This window comes from Lissotriton vulgaris, unplaced genomic scaffold, assembly GCF_964263255.1.
Source record: "Lissotriton vulgaris unplaced genomic scaffold, aLisVul1.2 SCAFFOLD_3170, whole genome shotgun sequence".
Lineage (NCBI taxonomy): Eukaryota > Metazoa > Chordata > Amphibia > Caudata > Salamandridae > Lissotriton > Lissotriton vulgaris.
The window spans coordinates 190365-209500 of NW_028255608.1; the positions used below are offsets into that span (position 1 = coordinate 190365).

Here is a 19136-nt window from a genome sequence, read left to right on the forward strand (position 1 = left end):
TAACAGTAACTTTGTTTTGGTGACACTTAAGTGGCATCTTGATTCAAGTTGTGTAATTAATTGCCCAAATGTTTTCAAAACTAAGTGCCTCTCACAGAGTAAGTGAATTCAATAGTCCTAGGACTTTACAAGTACTAGCGTCAGTCTCTCGTCTCTCCTAATACTCCATTATACTTCCTCCCCCCAAACGCTTATCTTACCTGTAATTTGTGTTTGGAAATAGGGCAAGGCTCAGGGCTGGCTGCACGTCAAATGGCGATATGGCAATTCTGGGCGGATGAAATGTCATCATTGCGTTGGTACTAGTGGTGTTACACAGTGGCAGTTGCAGCATCTGAAAAAAAAGAAAATGAAACCTTGTTTGTCCTTACTGTAGCATTAGAACGGTACTATAGAGACTATAGCAGGTGAAGGTACACTAGAACAGTGCCACAATGTAGCCTAACAAATGGTAAAGTATTAAAAGTATAACTAGTACTTGCGTTGAATTTTTTGACATTGGCTACTACTACAAGAAATAGTACTGAAGCTGAGTAAGTGTAGAATATATCCTCGGATTCCTTCACCAGCCTGTTGCTATGACCTTATCCTCCCCAGCAAGTGTGTGGAATTATTGATGTCATTTAGTCACACATCAATCAAAACCACACAGCCCGGGGGGAAGAGGGTTAGGGTTTGGAAAATGGATGGGAATGGGGGTTTCTTTTTGGGTGGGTTTTGTTGAGAGAAGAAAACAAAACACAGCATGGACAAACAATAATTGAAGATAAAGAAATCTTTGGGCACAAAGCTAACCATGAATCTTTTGAATGACAAAAATGGAAATGCATGCACTACTGCATGCATTGTTACTGAAAAGTAAGTAGTACTTTCGACAACTGTGAATGACAGAATGCGACAGTACAGGGCTGCAGCGTTTTCACTTGCCTATCTCTGCACTCAGAAAAACACTTCTTACATTAAATTAGGTTTAAAAAATAGCCGAAGTAAAACCTATAGAATGGCTGTAGGGATCAATTTAGAAGCAGAGAGAGATCCAAGAAATGCAGTCACACTTATAGAAGAAAACAATGGATACTGTATCTGTATGTTGTTGTAGTTGTCCTGTTGAATTTGGTAAGTAAGTTGCATGCAGCAAACAATTCCTCTTATTAGCGGCACTCCTCCATTCCAGCTGACGCTTTGTCCATCAATGTTGGTGACCAGACAACACCCTGTCCACTGCCTGCCTGGCGGATGCTGAATTGCGGCTCGCTAATGTGAAGCCTGACTCCATCCTTTTTTCCCCATTACACAGACTGAAACCCGGCCTGTAATTATTGAACGAAAAACAGGAAGTGATATTACAACACCACTGATAAATAAATATAAGGTATGTACGCTGTGTAGTGCAAAAAGTCACACTTTGAGTTTCCTAATAGACAGTACAATATTTTTGAAAGTGCGTACTGAGTCTCCTTTTGAACGATAAATAAGTATGGGCAAACTAATTTAGCGGATCTTTCCCCTCAAGCTAGGTGTACTGTAAACTGTGTTTTAGAACAAAATTAGACCTTCCCAGCAGTGCTCCCACCCAGACCCTTACTAAAGCCAGTCGCAAAAATGTAGAAGACCCCCAATCAGATCTCAAAAAACGAGGCCTAGCAGAAAACTGGTGACAAAACGTACTTTGAAAGTAAAGGTAGGCCCAAATACCCCCTTACCCACCGTGGATTGTATTCAAACCACTTACAAGCAAGCAAAAGTATCCATAGCCAGCATCGCTCCAAGACTCGAAAACCCCCCCACCCAAACACATGCAATAGAAATACTGCCAACCCTAACGAGCCCTAAGTTAAGAATAGTGGCAAAGGCTTTCTTTAACTATGCCAAATCCCCCCTTTCCCACCATGGATTTTCTTCAAATGACTTGCAACCAAAATTACACATTCTCACGAGTGCTCTAAGACCCCAGAACTCAGTTGCAAAAATCTAGAACACCCCGAAACACATGCAATCCTGCTGCTAGGGCTAACCCTAAGTTACAAAAAGTGCCAAAAGGCTTTTCCTTATGGATTTTGTCCAAACCAATTCTATCCGGTATTAGACATTCCCAGGAATGCCCCAAGACCCGCCAGCCCACCGGCAAAAAATCACAACACCCCCAAACAGCCAAAAAGGAAAATCTCATACTTACAATATTTCTCGGCCTTCGGTCCAAACGCGCTGTGCAGCTAGCTCCCAGACCCCAAAACTCACCCACAAACACCCGGAACCCCCCCAAAGAGCACCTCAAGGGCAAGCAAACGCAAAAAAAATTCCGCCTCCGATTTGGTCCAAACCACTTGTATCCGGTATTAGAGCTTCCCAGCAATGGCCCCAGAGCCGTCAACCCAGGCGAAAACTAGTAGAAGACCCCCAAACAGCCAAAAAGCAAAAGTACAAAAATGGGGACTTTGTCATTTTCTTGCCAATTTACAAAATCACTCTGTGCGCGCTCTGCAGCTAGGCCCTAACTCCCCTCTGCCACCATGGATTTGCTTCAAACCTCTTGCAATCTAAAGTATCCATAGCCAGCAATGCTCCCAGACCCCGAAACCCACCCACAAACACCAGGAAGCCCCCCAAACAGGCCCCCGAAAACGCTACATTGAGCAAAATGTCAGAAATAGCACAAAATAAATCTGCGTGGATTTTGTCCAAACCACTTCTATCCGGTATTAGACATTCCCAGGAATGCCCCAAGACCCGCCAGCCCACCGGCAAAAAATCACAACACCCCCAAACAGCCAAAAAGGAAAATCTCATACTTACAATATTTCTCGGCCTTCGGTCCAAACGCGCTGTGCAGCTAGTTCATAACTCCCGTTTTCCACCACGGATTTCCTGAAAAGCAAATGCAATCAAGATTAGACTGTCCCAGCAGTGCTCCCAGACCCCAAAACTCACCCACAAACACCCGGAACCCCCCCAAAGAGCACCTCAAAGGCAAGCAAGTCAGCAAAAACGCAAAAAAAATCTGCCTCCGATTTGCTCCAAACCACTTTTATCCGGTATTAGAGCTTCCCAGCAATGGCCCCAGAGCCGTCCACTCACCCGCAAAGAAGTAGAACACCCCCACAAGTGCTGAGTCTTTCTTCATTGGGCGTAATCCAGCCCTCTGCTTTGAGGGAAATAGGAGTCTGGAGGAGGAGGATAGAGGAGCATGTTCTTCTGAACTTGTGAACCTGAGGAATGCAGACTGCAGCACCTTCAAATCAATAAGCAAACAAGTGAAGACAGTTCTGCTGATGGGCTTGTTTTTGTGATTAGGTGATTAAAGTTTGAATTAAATTAACTGTGCAAAACAAAGAAAGACAGACAAACAGGAATAAAAGTGAATAAGGACAAAAAAGAAAGTTATTGATTCATTGTCTCATTTTCAGGGCTCGGTGTCAGTGAATAAGAATAAGAGTTCGTCATCATACTCTTCGAATTCAGGCAGGGTGAGGTCAGTGTCACCGAACAGAGAACAAATTCCCTCATCTACGTTGCTGTCCTCCTCGTCTTCATGCGGCGTGCTTTCTCGTACTTTGTAATCTGGTGGTATGAGGTGCTGATTCATCTTGATCATTGTTAACCTCTCCACATTTTTGGGCGAGAGGTGGCTCAGTTTGGGAGTTACAATGCCACCAGCAGCACTGAAAACACGTTCAGAAGACACACTTGCGAGTGGGAAAGACAAGTAGTTTATAGCCAGGTTGGAGAGCTGTGGCCTCAATTCTTTTCTCCCATGCCAATACGCCAATGGGTCAGCATTAACATAGACCTCTGTTGAGTCATTCAGATAGTCCTGCACCATCGACTCAAGGTCCTCCAAGGTTCCTCCACTTTGCTTACTTTTTGCTGTGACCTTTTGAGAACCAAACCCAAGCCAAGTTAGCCAATCCTCTTCTGCATCCAATGTTACTGTTGTGTCTGGTGCAGATGATCCGGTTGCCGGTGTCTTTAACGGCTGAGAGGTCACTTGTGCCACAGCCACAGGTGCAGAAGTGGATTGTTTTGACTGGGTATGGCCTGCTGATGCTGATGTACTGCCTTTTCCTTCAATGAGCTGCCGTTCTCTTTCAAACCTCTTGGCTGACAAGGCTAGCCAACGTTTGTACTTTGTAACATCTTCATCAGCAAAAGGAAAGAATGCTCGGCCTGCCAGCGCCTTTTTGTAGCGTGGATCCAGAATAGTAGCACAAATGTAATGCTGTTCTGAGTGGATCATTTTAAGACGTTCATCACCACGTAGGTGCTCTAATAATTTCTCCGCCAAAACAAAAGGGTCTTGGTTTTTTTCATCTTTTTGAAACACAGAAGACACCGCCTTCAGTTGGTGCTCCAGCATGCACAACAATGGGATAGCTTTTCCCAAATTACAGTCCTCCTTGCTGACTGCACGCGTGAAGACCTCAAAAGAATGAAGCATGTCTGTCAGGCTTTTAATTAGGTCCCATTGCACCGCATCTATCCTCAGGTCCTTCCGAGCTGCACCCAGTGTTAAGAAATAGTGATCGAGTACCGTATACTGCTCATACAGACGCTCAAGCATGTAGAAGGTTGAGTTCCAACGTGTTGGCACCTCCTGGATGAGTGCTTTCACTGGCATTTGACGTTCATGTAGCAGGCTCCTCAGATGCTTCCGGGCCTTAAAAGAATGGCTGAAATGGTTGCACATTCTTCGGCAGGTGGCCACTAACTCGCACGCTAGACTGTCTTCATCACTCAAAAAAATTTTAACAACCAGGTTTATACAGTGCGCCAAACACGGCACTCTGAAATAGTGACCCAGCTCCATGGCCTTAACTACATTGGCGCCATTATCCGTGGAAACATAACCAATTTGGCGTTTTTTGGAGGACAGCCAGTGAAAGACCTTTGTGTTAAACTCATCCAAAATGTTTTGTGCTCTGTGACTTTTCTCCAAGCCAAACATGGCTAGTGTTGCATGTTTCCGAGCAGCTTTAAAAACTTGGTCCGGGTCAACACCTGCGTTTAGCTTTTCTTTAACCCCTGAAAAAGAGACCCAGTGTGCAGTGATGCACATGTAATCAGCGCCTGTGCCACTGGTCCACATGTCTGTTGTCAGATGTATAGTGTGAACAGCACTCTTCTGCAAAGCTGCCCCAATCACCTCAAGCACATCTTCATGTAGTGCTGGAACCGCAACTCTGGCAAAATAGAACCGGCTAGTAACCTTCCATTTAGGGCAGCGCGCTGCCACTAATTCTAGAACACCAATCCCTTCTACAAAAGAAAAAGGGAGAAGGTCCAGAGCTAGCATTTTAGCCAGCTTAGTGTTATACAGATGCGTCAGTGGGTGGTTGCGTTCATATGGCGCTTCTGTAAAAAACATGGTTCTAATGTTGCCCTGGACCAAGCATTTACGGGATGATGATGACTTCTTCGACCCAGTTACGCTCGCTGATGAACTTTTTCACATTGGTGTCTCACTCTCTCCCACACTCTTAGTGTGGCTCACATGGGGTGTGCTGCTGACAGGGGTACTGGGTGTAAGTGAAGTGTTTGACACGTCTTCTTCCTCCTCCTCATCATCAGATGAAACATCAACGTTTTCTTGACTTGCACTTTGGGCTTCCTTGATCTCCTTTAGGTGCGCAAACCATTGGACAGCGTGCTGTCTCTCAAGATGACCTCTCTGGCCTCCGGTACCATAGTTGGTACCAAACTTACCACGACTAACTGCATGCTTCCAAATGCTACATTGGCAAGGTTTTCTTTTTTTGGGCAAACACTAAAGAAGTCCCAAACTGCGGACTTGAAATGTCTTTGGGGGCCGGAGGAGGCAGCGATACTGGCGGTGGTGGTCCTGCTGCTAATGCCAGATGAAGTGGAGGATGTGGATTGCCGAACTTTAGTACGTTTTACACTTTCACCACCACTAATTGAGGTCGAGGTGGATGGAGGTCCCTTCTGGGGAGAAGAAATATGGAAGTGGTACGTGTTGGTGTACTAGTTAACTCCAATGATTGTGGTGTTTCTTCCATTGCCTCCTCGTCGACAACATCATCACGCTCAGCAGCTTCTCGGGCGAGGGTCAAAATGTCTGTTTGCTGCATGCCCATTGGGGCTGCAGTGACCTTTATGATGACTGGGTCGTCGTCGTGACAGTCTTCATCAGCAGCAGTATCCACCACTTCTTGTTGAGCCTCATCACACTCCATAACTATGAGACGTTGGACGAGCTTCCTTTTACGCTTAACTACCTTTGTCAGATCATGGTGTGCCTCACTCTCAGACGGCAGTGCTGGTGGTCCCCAATTTTGATCCATATCATCAGAAGGAGGTGGGCTTGAAGAAGATGTAGACTCCACCCTTGATCTTTTCCGTGCTAGGGATGTGGAAGACAATGAATGATCATCAGGAGAAGTGGCTTCCTCAAATGATACCTCAGCTTGATTGTCGATTTCCTGATGTGCCCCTACTTTGGGAGGAACAACTATTGTGGGCACTTGTGACCCTCCATGCACCTCTGCTTGCGCATCTCCTTGCGCTGCCTCTCCTTCCACATGTACTTGGGCTTGTACTTGCACATGTGGTTGTTGTTGCGGCTGTGGTTGTTCAACACTCGTCAGATGAGTTACAACTACCTGTGTTGATTGAGGGACATTGCTGCTACTTTCTTGCGATGAGCCAACATCACTGGTCGATGGTGATTGAACAACTAGACTAAGTGCCACTGCAGCACTCAAGGGCTTGGACTTAAGTTGGCGTGGTGGTGGTGGTGGTGGTGGCACTGAGCCCAATGGAGCGGGGGTGCTGCTCCCAGCTTGGTCCCCAGCAGATCCCGCTGCTGCTGCAGGCGTACTTTTTTTTTTACTCCCAAAAAATGTGGCGGGCGGCACACCAGTCTCCTTGGTAAGTTGCTTCTTCTGCTCCTTACTGGCAACTTTCTTGCTAGAGGAGCTACGGGGAACTTTTTTTGGGGCCATCTTCTTCAGAGCAGGTCAGAACAGCAGGCCGTAGTTGCACGAGTTGCAGAGTTGTCTGTGGCCAGACGTGACGTCGCGTGACGTTATGCTGCACACACACACCGCTGCAGGACTTCTTCCTGGCACTGGTGGTTCTCTTGAGTCTTGTGCACCTAAAAGCAATGGAAGACAGAGGAACATCAGTTCAGTTATACACCCCAAAAAATCGAAAATCACAGAAAAATCAGCACAGTCCCAAGCCCTCCATTATGTTTAAATTCAAGACACCCCACAGAAAGACTAGGCCCATGCACCACTCACTACCCCTGGGCATAACGGTTGAAAGCTAGGCAAAATGGTTGCAGACCTAAGAACACTGCCTGCATTCAAAATGGCCCCCTGCCTCCCAGCACATGGCCAGGGTCTGCCTGTAGAAGCACTCAAAATGGCCCCCACCCACATGGCCTGTCCCCATGAACACCCCAAAAAATCGAAAAACACAGAAAAATCAACACAATCCCATGCCATCCATGCCCTCCATGATGTTTAACTTCAAGACACCCCACAGAAAGACTAGGCCCATGCAACACTCACTACCCCTGGTGAAAAGGCCACAACAACAGCCAAAAAAACGAAAATCACAGAAAAATCAGCACAATCCCAAGCCATCCAGGCCCTCCATGATGTTTAAATTCAAGACACCCCACAGAAAGACTAGGCCCATGCAACACTCACTACCCCTGGGCATAAAGGTTGAAAGCTAGGCAAAATGGTTGCAGACCTAAGAACACTGCCTGCATTCAAAATGGCCCCCTGCCTCCCAGCACATGGCCAGGGCCTGCCTGTAGCAGCACTCAAAATTCAATTCAATTCAATTCAATTCAGAGAGATTTATATAGCACGCTACATACCCAGAGGGTCTCAAGGCGCTTAGGGAGGGGTGGGGAATTATTTGTCGAATATCCATGTTTTAAGTTGCTTTCTGAATGCTAGATGGTTTTGAGTGAGGCGAAGGTGGATGGGAAGTGAGTTCCAGGTTTTAGCCGCCAGGTAGGAGAAGGATCTTCCTCCCATGGTGGTTTTGTTGATGCGAGGTACAGCAGCCAGGGCTTGGTTGGAGGAGCGTAGCTGGCGAGAGGGGGTGTAGAAGGAAAGTCGTGTGTTGAGGCATTCGGGTCCAAGTTCGTAAAGTGCTTTGTGTGCGTGGGTTAGGAGGCGGAATGTTATCCTCTTATTGACGGGGAGCCAGTGGAGGTGTTTCAGGTGACCAGAAATTTGGTCATTGCATGGGATGTCTAGTATGAGTCTGGCTGAAGCGTTCTGGATGTGTTGGAGTTTTTTCTGAAGTTTTGCGGTGGTACCGGCGTATAGGGTGTTTCCGTAGTCCAGTCGGCTTGTGACCAATGAGTGGGTGACCGTTTTTCTGGTTTCGGTGGGGATCCAGCTAAATGTTTTTTTGAGCATGCGAAGAATGTTGAAGCTGATGAAACGGCATTGACTTGTCTGGTCATCGAGAGTGAGGAGTCCAGAATGACGCCCAGGTTCCGTGCGTGGTCCGTCGGTATGGGTGCTTTTCCGAGGGACTCTGGCCACCAAGAGTCGTCCCAGGCAGAGGGGGAGGTGCCTAAGATAAGGACTTCTGTTTTGTCGGAGTTCATTTTCAGACGGCTTTGCTTCATCCATTCGGCTACTTCTTTCATTCCTTCATGGAGGTTGGTTTTGGCGGTGTTAGGGTCTTTGGTGAGTGAGAGGATCCGTTGGGTATCATCAGCGTAGGAGATGATGTTGAGGTTGTGTTGGCGTGCGATGGCCGCGAGGGGGTTCATGGATACGTTAAAGAGGGTGGGACTGAGTGAGGATCCTTGTGGCACACCGCAAATGACTTCAGTGGCCTCTGACTTGAATGGTGGGAGGCGGACTCTCTGGGTTCTTCCGGCAAGAAACGAGGTGATCCATTCCAGTGCTTTTCCTTGGATTCCGATGTTTCTGAGGTGTTGTAGGAGGGTGTTATGACAGACTGTGTCGAAGGCTGCGGAGAGGTCGAGGAGGATGAGGGCGACTGTGTCTCCATTGTCCAGTAGAGTTCGAATGTCGTCTGTTGCTGCGATGAGTGCGGTCTCAGTGCTGTGTTTGGCTCGGAATCTGGACTGTGATGAGTCGAGGGATTTGTTGGTTTCGAGGAAGGTGGCGAGCTGGTTGTTGACAGCTTTCTCGATGACTTTGGCCGGGAATGGAAGGAGCGAGATGGGGCGGTAGTTTTTGAGTTTGGTGGGGTCCGCTGTGGGTTTTTTCAGAAGGGCGCTGAGTTCGGCGTGTTTCCAGCTTTCCGGGAAGGTGGCGGAGTTGAGGGAGCAGTTGATGATGTCTCGGAGGTGTGGTGCTATGATGGAGTCTGCTTTGTTGAAGATGTGGTGAGGGCATGGGTCTGTGGGGGATCCAGAGTGAATTGAGTTCATCAGGCGGATGGTGTCCTCAGTGGAGATTGGGTTCCAGTCATTAAGGATGTTCAAGGGGGGTGAGGGTACGGCAGAGGGTTGGGTGGGTTGGTCTCCGGGTTGGTTGTCGAAGCTGTTGTGGATGTCCGCGATTTTGTCGTGGAAGAACGAAGCTAGGGAGTCGCAAAGGGCTTGAGAGGGAGTGATGTCGTTGGAGTTGGCAGTGGGGTTGGTAAACTCTTTGACGATGTTGAATAATTCCTTGCTGTTGTGTGCGTTGTCAAGTCGGTCTTTGAAGGCGGCTTTCTTGGCAGTCCGGATCAGTTGGTGGTGTATGCGGGTGGCGTTTTTGAAGGCATCCCTGGTGCTGGTGTTTGGGTCTTTTTTCCAGGCCTTCTCAAGGGAGCGACAGAGTTTCTTGGATTTCTTAAGATCCTCGTTGAACCAAGGGGCGTTTTTGTTGCAAAGTTTGATTTGACGTTTTTTCAGGGGTGCTAGGATGTCGGCGCTGTTGGTTAGCCATTGAGTGAGGTTAATGGCAGCTTGGTTGGCGTTCGAAGAGTGGGCAGGGGGGTTTTGAAGAAGCGATGAGGAGATCTGGTCGATGGTGATTTTGTTCCAGTTTCTTCGCAGAGTAGTTTGGGGGTGGTTGTGGGTTGTGGTATTTTTGTAGACAAAGTGAACGCAGCTGTGGTCCGTCCAATTGAGAGCAGTGGTGTGACTGAAGGAGATATGTTTGCTGGAGGTGAAGATGGGGTCGAGTGTGTGCCCTGCAATGTGGGTGGGGGTATTAACAAGTTGTTTGAGTCCGAGGTTGGCAAGATTGTCCAGAAGGGTGGTGGTGTTGCAGTCGATGCTCTTTTCCAGGTGAAAATTGAGGTCTCCCAATAGAATGTAGTCCTCGGAGGGGAGGGCGTGTGGGGTGATAAAGTCTGTGATGTCTTCACTGAATTGTGCACGGGGTCCTGGTGGCCTGTAGAGGAGGGTGCCTCTGAGTGTGGTCTTGGGGTCGGTGTGGATCTGGAAGTGAAGGTGTTCGACATTAGCAAGGTTGACGTCGGAGCTGGTTGAGATGCGGATGGAATTCTTGTAGACGATAGCGATGCCTCTTCCTGTTTGCTTGTTGCGGTCTTTACAGATGATCTTGTAGCCTTCCGGGATGGCGATGGTGATGTCTGGGGCTGAGGAGGCGTTCATCCATGTTTCTGTTAGGAAGGCGACGTCTGGAGAGATGGTGTCAAGTAGATTCCAGAGGTCAATGGCGTGTCTGTGGACCGAGCGGGTGTTGAGCAGGATGCAATTTAGGTGGTTTGTAACAGATCTCTGCTTGGTGTTCGTGGATAGGGAGTTGGTTATGATGCTGTCAAACTTGCAGGAGTTGCATGTGAAGGGTCCATGGGTGTGTCCAGGTGCGGCTAGGGCGCAGTTGGGGAGTCGGCCGGTGTTAAGGGCTAAGAGGGTGGGGGCGGAGTATGTAATGTGGATGGGGTGGATGGAGCGGGGGCCTGGGGGTCTGGCGCTGGGCGGGGCTCGGCGCGGACGGGCGTAGACGGGCTTACCTTTGGCGCACCTTCGGCGCGACCATAGCGCGTGACCGCTGCGCGTTGGGTCATCGGTCTTAAGTGGAGAGTGGAGGGGGCGGAGCGTGGGAGGGTCAGCTGGGAGGCGGTAGCAGGGGAGGGTAGGCGGGCCAAGGGGTCAACAACAAACAAACAAGATAACAAAATGGAGGATGGCACGTGAAACGGGGGCAGATTACTATAAGGCGAAATTGCTGTAAATAATGCACACAGTAAAGCAGCACTAAATATAGAGTCACTGGTGGCAGTAGTTACAATCAAAACACACAACGTTGCGCTTCAAAGTGAATTAGCATGCGAGGTTCGGCGCTGTGTTAAGTCAATGCGCTATGATTTTAAAGTCTATTGCAATCGCGACCAGAGCGCTGTGTGTACGATACCAAGACCAAATCGGCAGAGGCGCTTCAGGAACGAGGATAGCAGGAAGATTCTGTGGCCAGGGAGCGTGGGGGCATGGCCTGTCCCCATAAACACCTCAAAAAATCGGAAAACACAGAAAAATCAGCACAATCCCATGCCATCCATGATGTTTAAATTCAAGACACCCCACGAAAAGACTAGGCCCATGCAACAATCACTTCCCCTGGTGAAAAGGCCACAACAACAGCCCAAAAAAAGCGAAAATCACAGAAAAATCAGCACAATCCCAAGCCATCCAGGCCCTCCAAGATGTTTAAATTCAAGACACTCCACAGAAAGACTAGGCCCATGCAACACTCACTACCCCTGGGCATAAAAGTTGAAAGCTAGGCAAAATGGTTGCAGACCTAAGAACACTGCCTGCATTCAAAATGGCCCACTGCCTCCCAGCACATGGCCAGGGCCTGCCTGTAGCAGCACTCAAAATGGCCCCCACCCACATGGCCTGTCCCCATGAACACCCCAAAAAATCGAAAAACACAGAAAAATCAGCACAATCCCATGCCATCCATGCCCTCCATGATGTTTAAATTCAAGACACCCCACAGAAAGACTAGGCCCATGTAACACTCACTACCCCTGGTGAAAAGGCCACAACAACAGCCCAAAAAAACGAAAATCACAGAAAAATCAGCACAACCCCAAGCCATCCAGGCCCTCCATGATGTTTAAATTCAAGACACCCCACAGAAAGACTAGGCCCATGCAACACTCACTACCCCTGGGCATAAAGGTTGAAAGCTAGGCAAAATGGTTGCAGACCTAAAAACACTGCCTGCATTCAAAATGGCCCCCTGCCTCCCAGCACATGGCCAGGGCCTGCCTGTAGCAGCACTCAAAATGGCCCCCACCTACATGGCCTGTCCCCATGAACACCCCAAAAAATCGAAAAACACAGAAAACAGCACAAGCCCATGCCATCCATGCCCTCCATGATGTTTAACTTCAAGACACCCCACAGAAAGACTAGACCCATGCAACACTCACTACCCCTGGTGAAAAAGCCACAACAACAGCCCAAAAAAACGAAAATCACAGAAAAATCAGCACAATCCCAAGCCACCCAGGCCCTCCATGATGTTTAAATTCAAGACACCCCACAGAAAGACTAGGCCCATGCAACACTCACTACCCCTGGGCATAAAGGTTGAAAGCTAGGCAAAATGGTTGCAGACCTAAGAACACTGCCTGCATTCAAAATGGCACCCTGCCTCCCAGAACATGGCCAGGGCCTGCCTGTAGCAGCACTCAAAATGGCCCCCACCCACATGGCCTGTCCCCATGAACACCCCAAAAAATCGAAAAACACAGAAAAATTAGCACAATCCCATGCTATCCATGCCCTCCATGATGTTTAAATTCAAGACACCCCACATAAAGACTAGGCCCATGCAACACTCACTACCCCTGGTGAAAAGGCCACAACAACAGCCCAAAAAAACGAAAATCACAGAAAAATTAGTACAATCCCAAGCCATCCAGGCCCTCCATGATGTTTAAATTCAAGACACCCCACAGAAAGACTCAGTCCACCCACCACTGAGCACCCCTTGGCAAAAGGCCCCAACTAAAGTGAGGGGGGAGCTCGCACAGCTTAGTTTTTTTACAAGTGATCCGTTTTGTAAATGTGTGGTGTGCTACGAGAGGAAACACTGTCTGGCCAAGCAGTGTGAAATCCAAGGAACTCGTACAAAGCTCACTCTATTGAGAGAGAGCGCCTCTGTGCACAACAAGAAAGACTCGTGGGTCTAATTCATTTAAACATCAAGAGTTAATGCAGATTAAACGACGAATAGTTCATTAAGTCTTTTACTGTTTATTCAACAGTTGTTGAAATTGCTGCTTCACAATTAAATTTCCATCATCAGATAAATCATTCTGAAGCAGGTTATCACAAATCCCGATGCATTTCGGGCCACGCCCTTCTTCAGGGGGTTACTCTACAAAAACAATCCAAAAAAGCACAATTCAATCAAGTATCCAAATGTCATTACAAGAAAAATAACATAAACAAGTGCTCACTTACAAGCAGTGCAATTGGGAAAAGGGTGCAAGAATAAAGGTAAACGCCAATAAGAAAGTGTACACGATGGTAAAACAATAATGATAGTCAAACGTAAAGTAAGATTAAAAAGTAGTCACCCCGTGTGGGAGAAAGGATCACCAAGTGTTAATACATATGAAATACAAGTGGAAAAAAGTGAAGCGGAATTAGCAGCAGAGAGATAAGGTCGAAACTAACGGAACCCAAGTGAAGGGAGTTAGGCGAGGAAGGAAGTAGTCCCAAGACGGGTACTTACTTAAAGACAAGGTTGGAAAACTACGCGGAGTTCCGCGGAGTCAGTGTTAGTCAGCGGAGCAGCTGAGCCGAAGTGAAATACAGACGTGTGGGAGCAAAGAAATGAAAAGAGGACTGGTGATCGAACATAGAAAGAGACGTAACCACTCTCTAGAAAGGTGAAAGGCAGAGGCCATGTTGGTAAGGGGGGTATTAAATAGAAGAAGATATCAAATTGTGAAAAACGTGACTTAAAATGAGTGATACAGGAAAATGCATCAATAAAAATGACATTGCATTACAGGTAGCATAGGAATTCCATGCGATCGTTAAGTCCATGGGGTACCATGGTGGACATAAGAAGGATCCAAAAGTTCTCTCTTTTGAGAAGGGTGTTCTTATTGTTCCCAGTGACTTTGACTTGTTCAAGTATTTGAAATTTCAATTGAGCCACACTGTGTCTGTTTTCTAGAAAATGAGAGGCCACACTGGATTTCAAGTTTTGTGTGCGAATGTTGCTTTTATGTTCGAGGATGCGCACACGGATTTTTCTCTCAGTGTGTCCAATGTAGCATTTGCCACAGGGGCATTTCAGCATATAAATGACGTTACTGCTATTGCACGTAGCATTCACTCTCAGTTTTATAGTGTGTCCTTTCATGGGGTGAGTGATCTTGTTCCCAGGGATACAGTTACTACAATTGCTACAGTTGTAACAAGGTTTGAGACCTGTGTAGACAATAGGAATTGCGGTAGAAGAGGGTTGACTCAATATTTCTTTCACATTGCGACCTCTGGTGAAAGCGAACATCGGGGATTGGTTGAATAGACCCTGAAAGTCAGGTTCCATAGTTAATATGGGCCAATGCTTCCGGATAATGTCTTGAAACTGTTTGGACATCTTGGAGTATTTAGAAACCACAACCATACGGTTCGAAGGTTCTTTAGGTTTGGGTTTGAGTAGTTCAGACCTCATACATTTGTTAGTCCTCTCCATTGCCAGATCCAGAATGGGTGTACGGTACCCACGTGCTCTCAGTCTTTCCAGTGTGATGGTGAGTTCTTTCTTACTTTCTGATTCACTAGAAACAATTTGCTTCACTCTTAACAGCTGTGCATAAGGTAAATTGTTCTTCAGGTTAGGTCGATGGAAGCTGTTATAATGTAATGTGGAATTCCTATCCGTAGGTTTCCTGTAGATTGTAGTGAACCACTCATTAGGTTGTCTGTGTATTTCCACATCCAAATAATGGATGCAATTGTCACTGTATTCCCAAGTGAATTGGATACGTTCATTAACTTTGTTCCATGATTCCAAAAAGTTAGTTAGGGTGTCAGTTGAGCCTTCCCATAACAGAAAAACGTCATCGATGTACCGCAGGTACAGTCTCCCATGTTGTAGCCAGGTGTTTTGACATAATACATGTGACTCTTCAAATACTTTCATGTAGATATTAGCGTAGCAAGGAGCTGCCGAATTGCCCATGGCAGTACCATTCAACTGTAGTATCCATTTGTCTAACACCATGAAGTAACTATGATACAGAGTGTACATAGTGAGTTGCATGAGGAAAACTTTCAAGTCAGGATCCAGATCAGATGTGATTAGAGTTTGTTCAATTGCTTCCATTCCAACAATAAGAACACCCTTCTCAAAAGAGAGAACTTTTGGATCCGTCTTATGTCCACCATGGTACCCCATGGACTTAACGATCGCATGGAATTCCTATGCTACCTGTAATGCAATGTCATTCTTTATTGATGCATTTTCCTGTATCACTCATTTTAAGTCACGTTTTTCACAATTTGATATCTTCTTCTATTTGATACCCCCCTTTCCAACATGGCCTCTGCCTTTCACCTTTCTAGAGAGTGGTTACGTCTCTTTCTATGTTCGTTCACCAGTCCTCTTTTCATTTCTTTGCTCCCACACGTCTGTATTTCACTTCGGCTCAGCTGCTCCGCTGACTAACACTGACTCCGCGGAACTCCGCGTAGTTTTCCAACCTTGTCTTTAAGTAAGTACCCGTCTTGGGACTACTTCTTTCCTCGCCTAACTCCCTTCACTTGGGTTCCGTTAGTTTCGACCTTATCTCTCTACTGCTAATTCCGCTTCACTTTTTTCCACTTGTATTTCATATGTATTAACACTTGGTGATCCTTTCTCCCACACGGGGTGACTACTTTTTAATCTTACTTTACGTTTGACTATCATTATTGTTTTACCATCGTGTACACTTTCTTATTGGCGTTTACCTTTATTCTTGCACCCTTTTCCCAATTGCACTGCTTGTAAGTGAGCACTTGTTTATGTTATTTTTCTTGTAATGACATTTGGATACTTGATTGAATTGTGCTTTTTTGGATTGTTTTTGTAGAGTAAACCCTGAAGAAGGGCGTGGCCCGAAATGCATCGGGATTTGTGATAACCTGCTTCAGAATGATTTATCTGATGATGGAAATTTAATTTTGGATATTTTACGTTGATTATGAAGCAGCAATTTCAACAACTGTTGAATAAACAGTAAAAGACTTAATGAACTATTCGTCGTTTAATCTGCATTAACTCTTGATGTTTAAATGAATTAGACCCACGAGTCTTTCTTGTTGTGCACAGAGGTGCTCTCTCTCAATAGAGTGAGCTTTGTACGAGTTCAAAAGGCCCCAACAACAGCCCAAAAATCGAAAATTCCAAAATTGTAGTTGCAGCAACTGTAATGCCCCAAACAAACTTACTTGTGAAATTTCTAATCCAAAAGTGATCCAAAGAAAGTCAAAAAGGCCTCAAATCCAAATATCCAGCAGCATCCACAAAAAGTAATCCTTCGAGCTCCAGATCCAAATGAAAAGTGAAATGAAAAATTTTGTATTTTCGCGAGTGCGAGATTGTTGCTGCCCGCCGCATCTACGTGTTCACAATTGCGAACTCACGCGATACGTGATCACGGCGTACTCGCGTTGACAAAATCTCGCTGTGTAAGGTGGCAAGCCGCGATGACGTAATTGCGGTCGCCAAACTCCCGCGGGATCCCACAGCAAGATCCAAAATGGCGCAGCACTCGCAAAATATCGAGAAAAACAACTCGGCAAATGCTGAATGGCGGTAAGTGAACGCTGCACGCCGCAAAATTGTATCACCAAGAAAAAAAAATCTGCTGCGTGCGAATTTGCGGATTTTGCGGGAAATTCGTGAATCTTGCGGATTGCGAATTTACCGAAAATCCGCAAAATCCGCGAGCGGAACGGATTTTCCGCCCATGCTTACCTTCGACAACCTCTCAGCAATCCCACTGTGTGGGACTTACTGGAGGTAAGAGGAGGGGTAGTTACCCCCAAGAACCCTCAGGAGTCAATGAATTAATCCCCGAACTATTAGTGCACCAGGAAATGTAATTGCAGAGTGGTGGTGAAAGGGGGCAGGCCTCCGTGGACTTGTCAGCTGCCATTTTAAAAACCAAAGGAGCTGATTACAGTGCAACAGTGTTCCAACCACGACACTCAAAGTGGCACAGAAATGGTGGTCCACCAGTTTCAAGAATACTACTTTCAAAGTTGTACTATGGTGGACCGCCGCCTGTGCTAGGAAACCACCATTCTCTGATGGAGGCATGTTATAGGCCAATGTAACATGGTGAGTTGGGCTAGTGCAGAACAGCTGAACAGACTACAAGCTCCTTCACCGCCAGTCATTTCATGGAAGGTGGCCCACAATGAAAAGACTTGCGTTGGAGGAACATATAGGGCCCCCATGCCCCCCTTGTTGCTTGCACCCCCTGTTCCAGCACAGCATGGACGTCACCTTCCATGCAGTGCTGGAACATTTTTGCTGTTCAATTTGTGGTTCGCCTACATAAGAAAACTCTTAATCGGGGGTGGCGGTTTGGGCACAGCTGTGCCGGCGGAGAGCCGACACATCTGCACCAAAGTTGTAATCAGCCCCTTTTATTACGGGAGAGGGGCTGAATGGCCCCCTTTCCCTGGGCTGATTTGGGCACTGGTGGCCCCTTCCCCTGGGCCCAACTTTTTTTATTGTTATGTTTTTTAGGAGAAGGACGCCTTGCTACCCCCCTCCCTGTGCTGATATTGGCCCGGGGACACTATCCCCCAGGGCTTGGCCTCTATTGTGGGTGCCCTGGTCCCACCAAGGAAATCCACTCATATCTGTTGGAGACTGAGGGGAGAGCCTCAAGGCCCCAGTGGTCCCTGCTGGCTTCCTGCAGGAGCCTGCATTGTTTTTTGACATAGGGAGCTACTTGTAAAGCAGCTCCCTCTGTGTGAAAGCGATTCTGTGCTGCTTCCAGCAAGTGAGAGAATTTTGAATGCTATTCCTTGTTGGAAGCGGAGCGTTTGCTCTGGCTTGGCATGAGCAGTAAAGCTCCTGCCAAGCTACAGCAAACAGCTATGTCTCCAAGGGTGAGCACCCTGGGACAAAGCAGGAGCTGGCCCTGGGGAGTGGCGGTCCCATAGGGCCATGTATGGCTCCAGCAGGGGTGCCCCTCTCCTTTCGTTTATTTTTTCCCTGGGGAGGTGGTGGTCCCTGGGGCTGCAGGGGCTGTCTGTGCGACCCCCAAACATTCAATTTAAAAAAAGCCCCGGTAGGTGGCATTCCCTGGGGCTGCAGGGCATCCATGTGGTCCCCTGCATTATTTCAAATTAAAACCCCAGAGGAGGCGGCAGCTCCCTGGGATGCGGGGGTTCTACATGGCCCTGCATTCTTTGAAGATGAGACCAACAGCTCCCCAGCATTGGGGGGTCCGCACAACCGAGAGCAACTTGTCTGGACTTTCATATGCTATGAATCCTATACTGAAAACAGGTGTTATTCTTCAAAATCTCTCTGTAAGGGAATTTTTTGATGAAGTTCAAGGAAAAGATGAAAACTTAGAATACAACTCAATTAATTTGATGGCGTGCCAACATTGCACTAACGAGTATTGGTATCATTGTCATAGAGAACTCAAATGCATGTTAAGAAACATGGGTGCCCCAACTTGGTTTATTACACTAAAGGGCATATTCTCAAGAACATGTGATAACCATCACAAAAGTAACTTAACGCTACATTCAATATCGCAGTCTATCGCAAGAAAATTTTGCTGTGTTAACTAAGTATTCACAACACGGCGGTACCATGCCACAGACACCCAATGACGCCCTAAATGAATGCTTTAAAATCAACTTGATGCTGCAAAAATGCTAAACACAAACGCACAAAAAGCTATGATGAGGTCAATCGCGAAACAAAAATATGAGAAAACCAGTGACAGGCCTGCAATTAACACACGTTAGGTGGGAAAAATCACAATAAAAGTAAAAACATTTTTTAAAAACAAATGCCAAACAACAGCGAAGCACAATGGATGTTGCCGGAGTAAGTACATAGGACAACCCGATCCCCACAACCCACGGAGGACCTGCCTGGGACCTCGGGGTCAGGGAAGGCCAAGGAGAAGAAGAGTAGAAAAAAGCAGTTCAGTCCGCAGGA

At 46.9% G+C, this 19136-nt stretch overlaps 1 protein-coding gene across 1 annotated transcript; it reads right to left on the reverse strand.

Annotated features, from left to right (window-relative positions):
* Window positions 1–3400: 3400 nt before the first annotated feature.
* Window positions 3401–4696, reverse strand: LOC147659062 (zinc finger BED domain-containing protein 6-like). The gene has a single exon (XM_086951997.1). It carries the CDS (start codon window positions 4682–4684, stop codon window positions 3401–3403), a length of 1284 nt encoding a protein of 427 aa, XP_086808123.1. The 5' UTR covers window positions 4685–4696.
* Between the last annotated feature and the right edge of the window lie 14440 nt (window positions 4697–19136).

Excerpts from the sequence above, each read along its gene's own strand:
- LOC147659062 (XM_086951997.1), bottom strand. The coding sequence starts at position 4,684 with ATGTGCAACCATTTCAGCCATTCTTTTAAGGCCCGGAAGCATCTGAGG.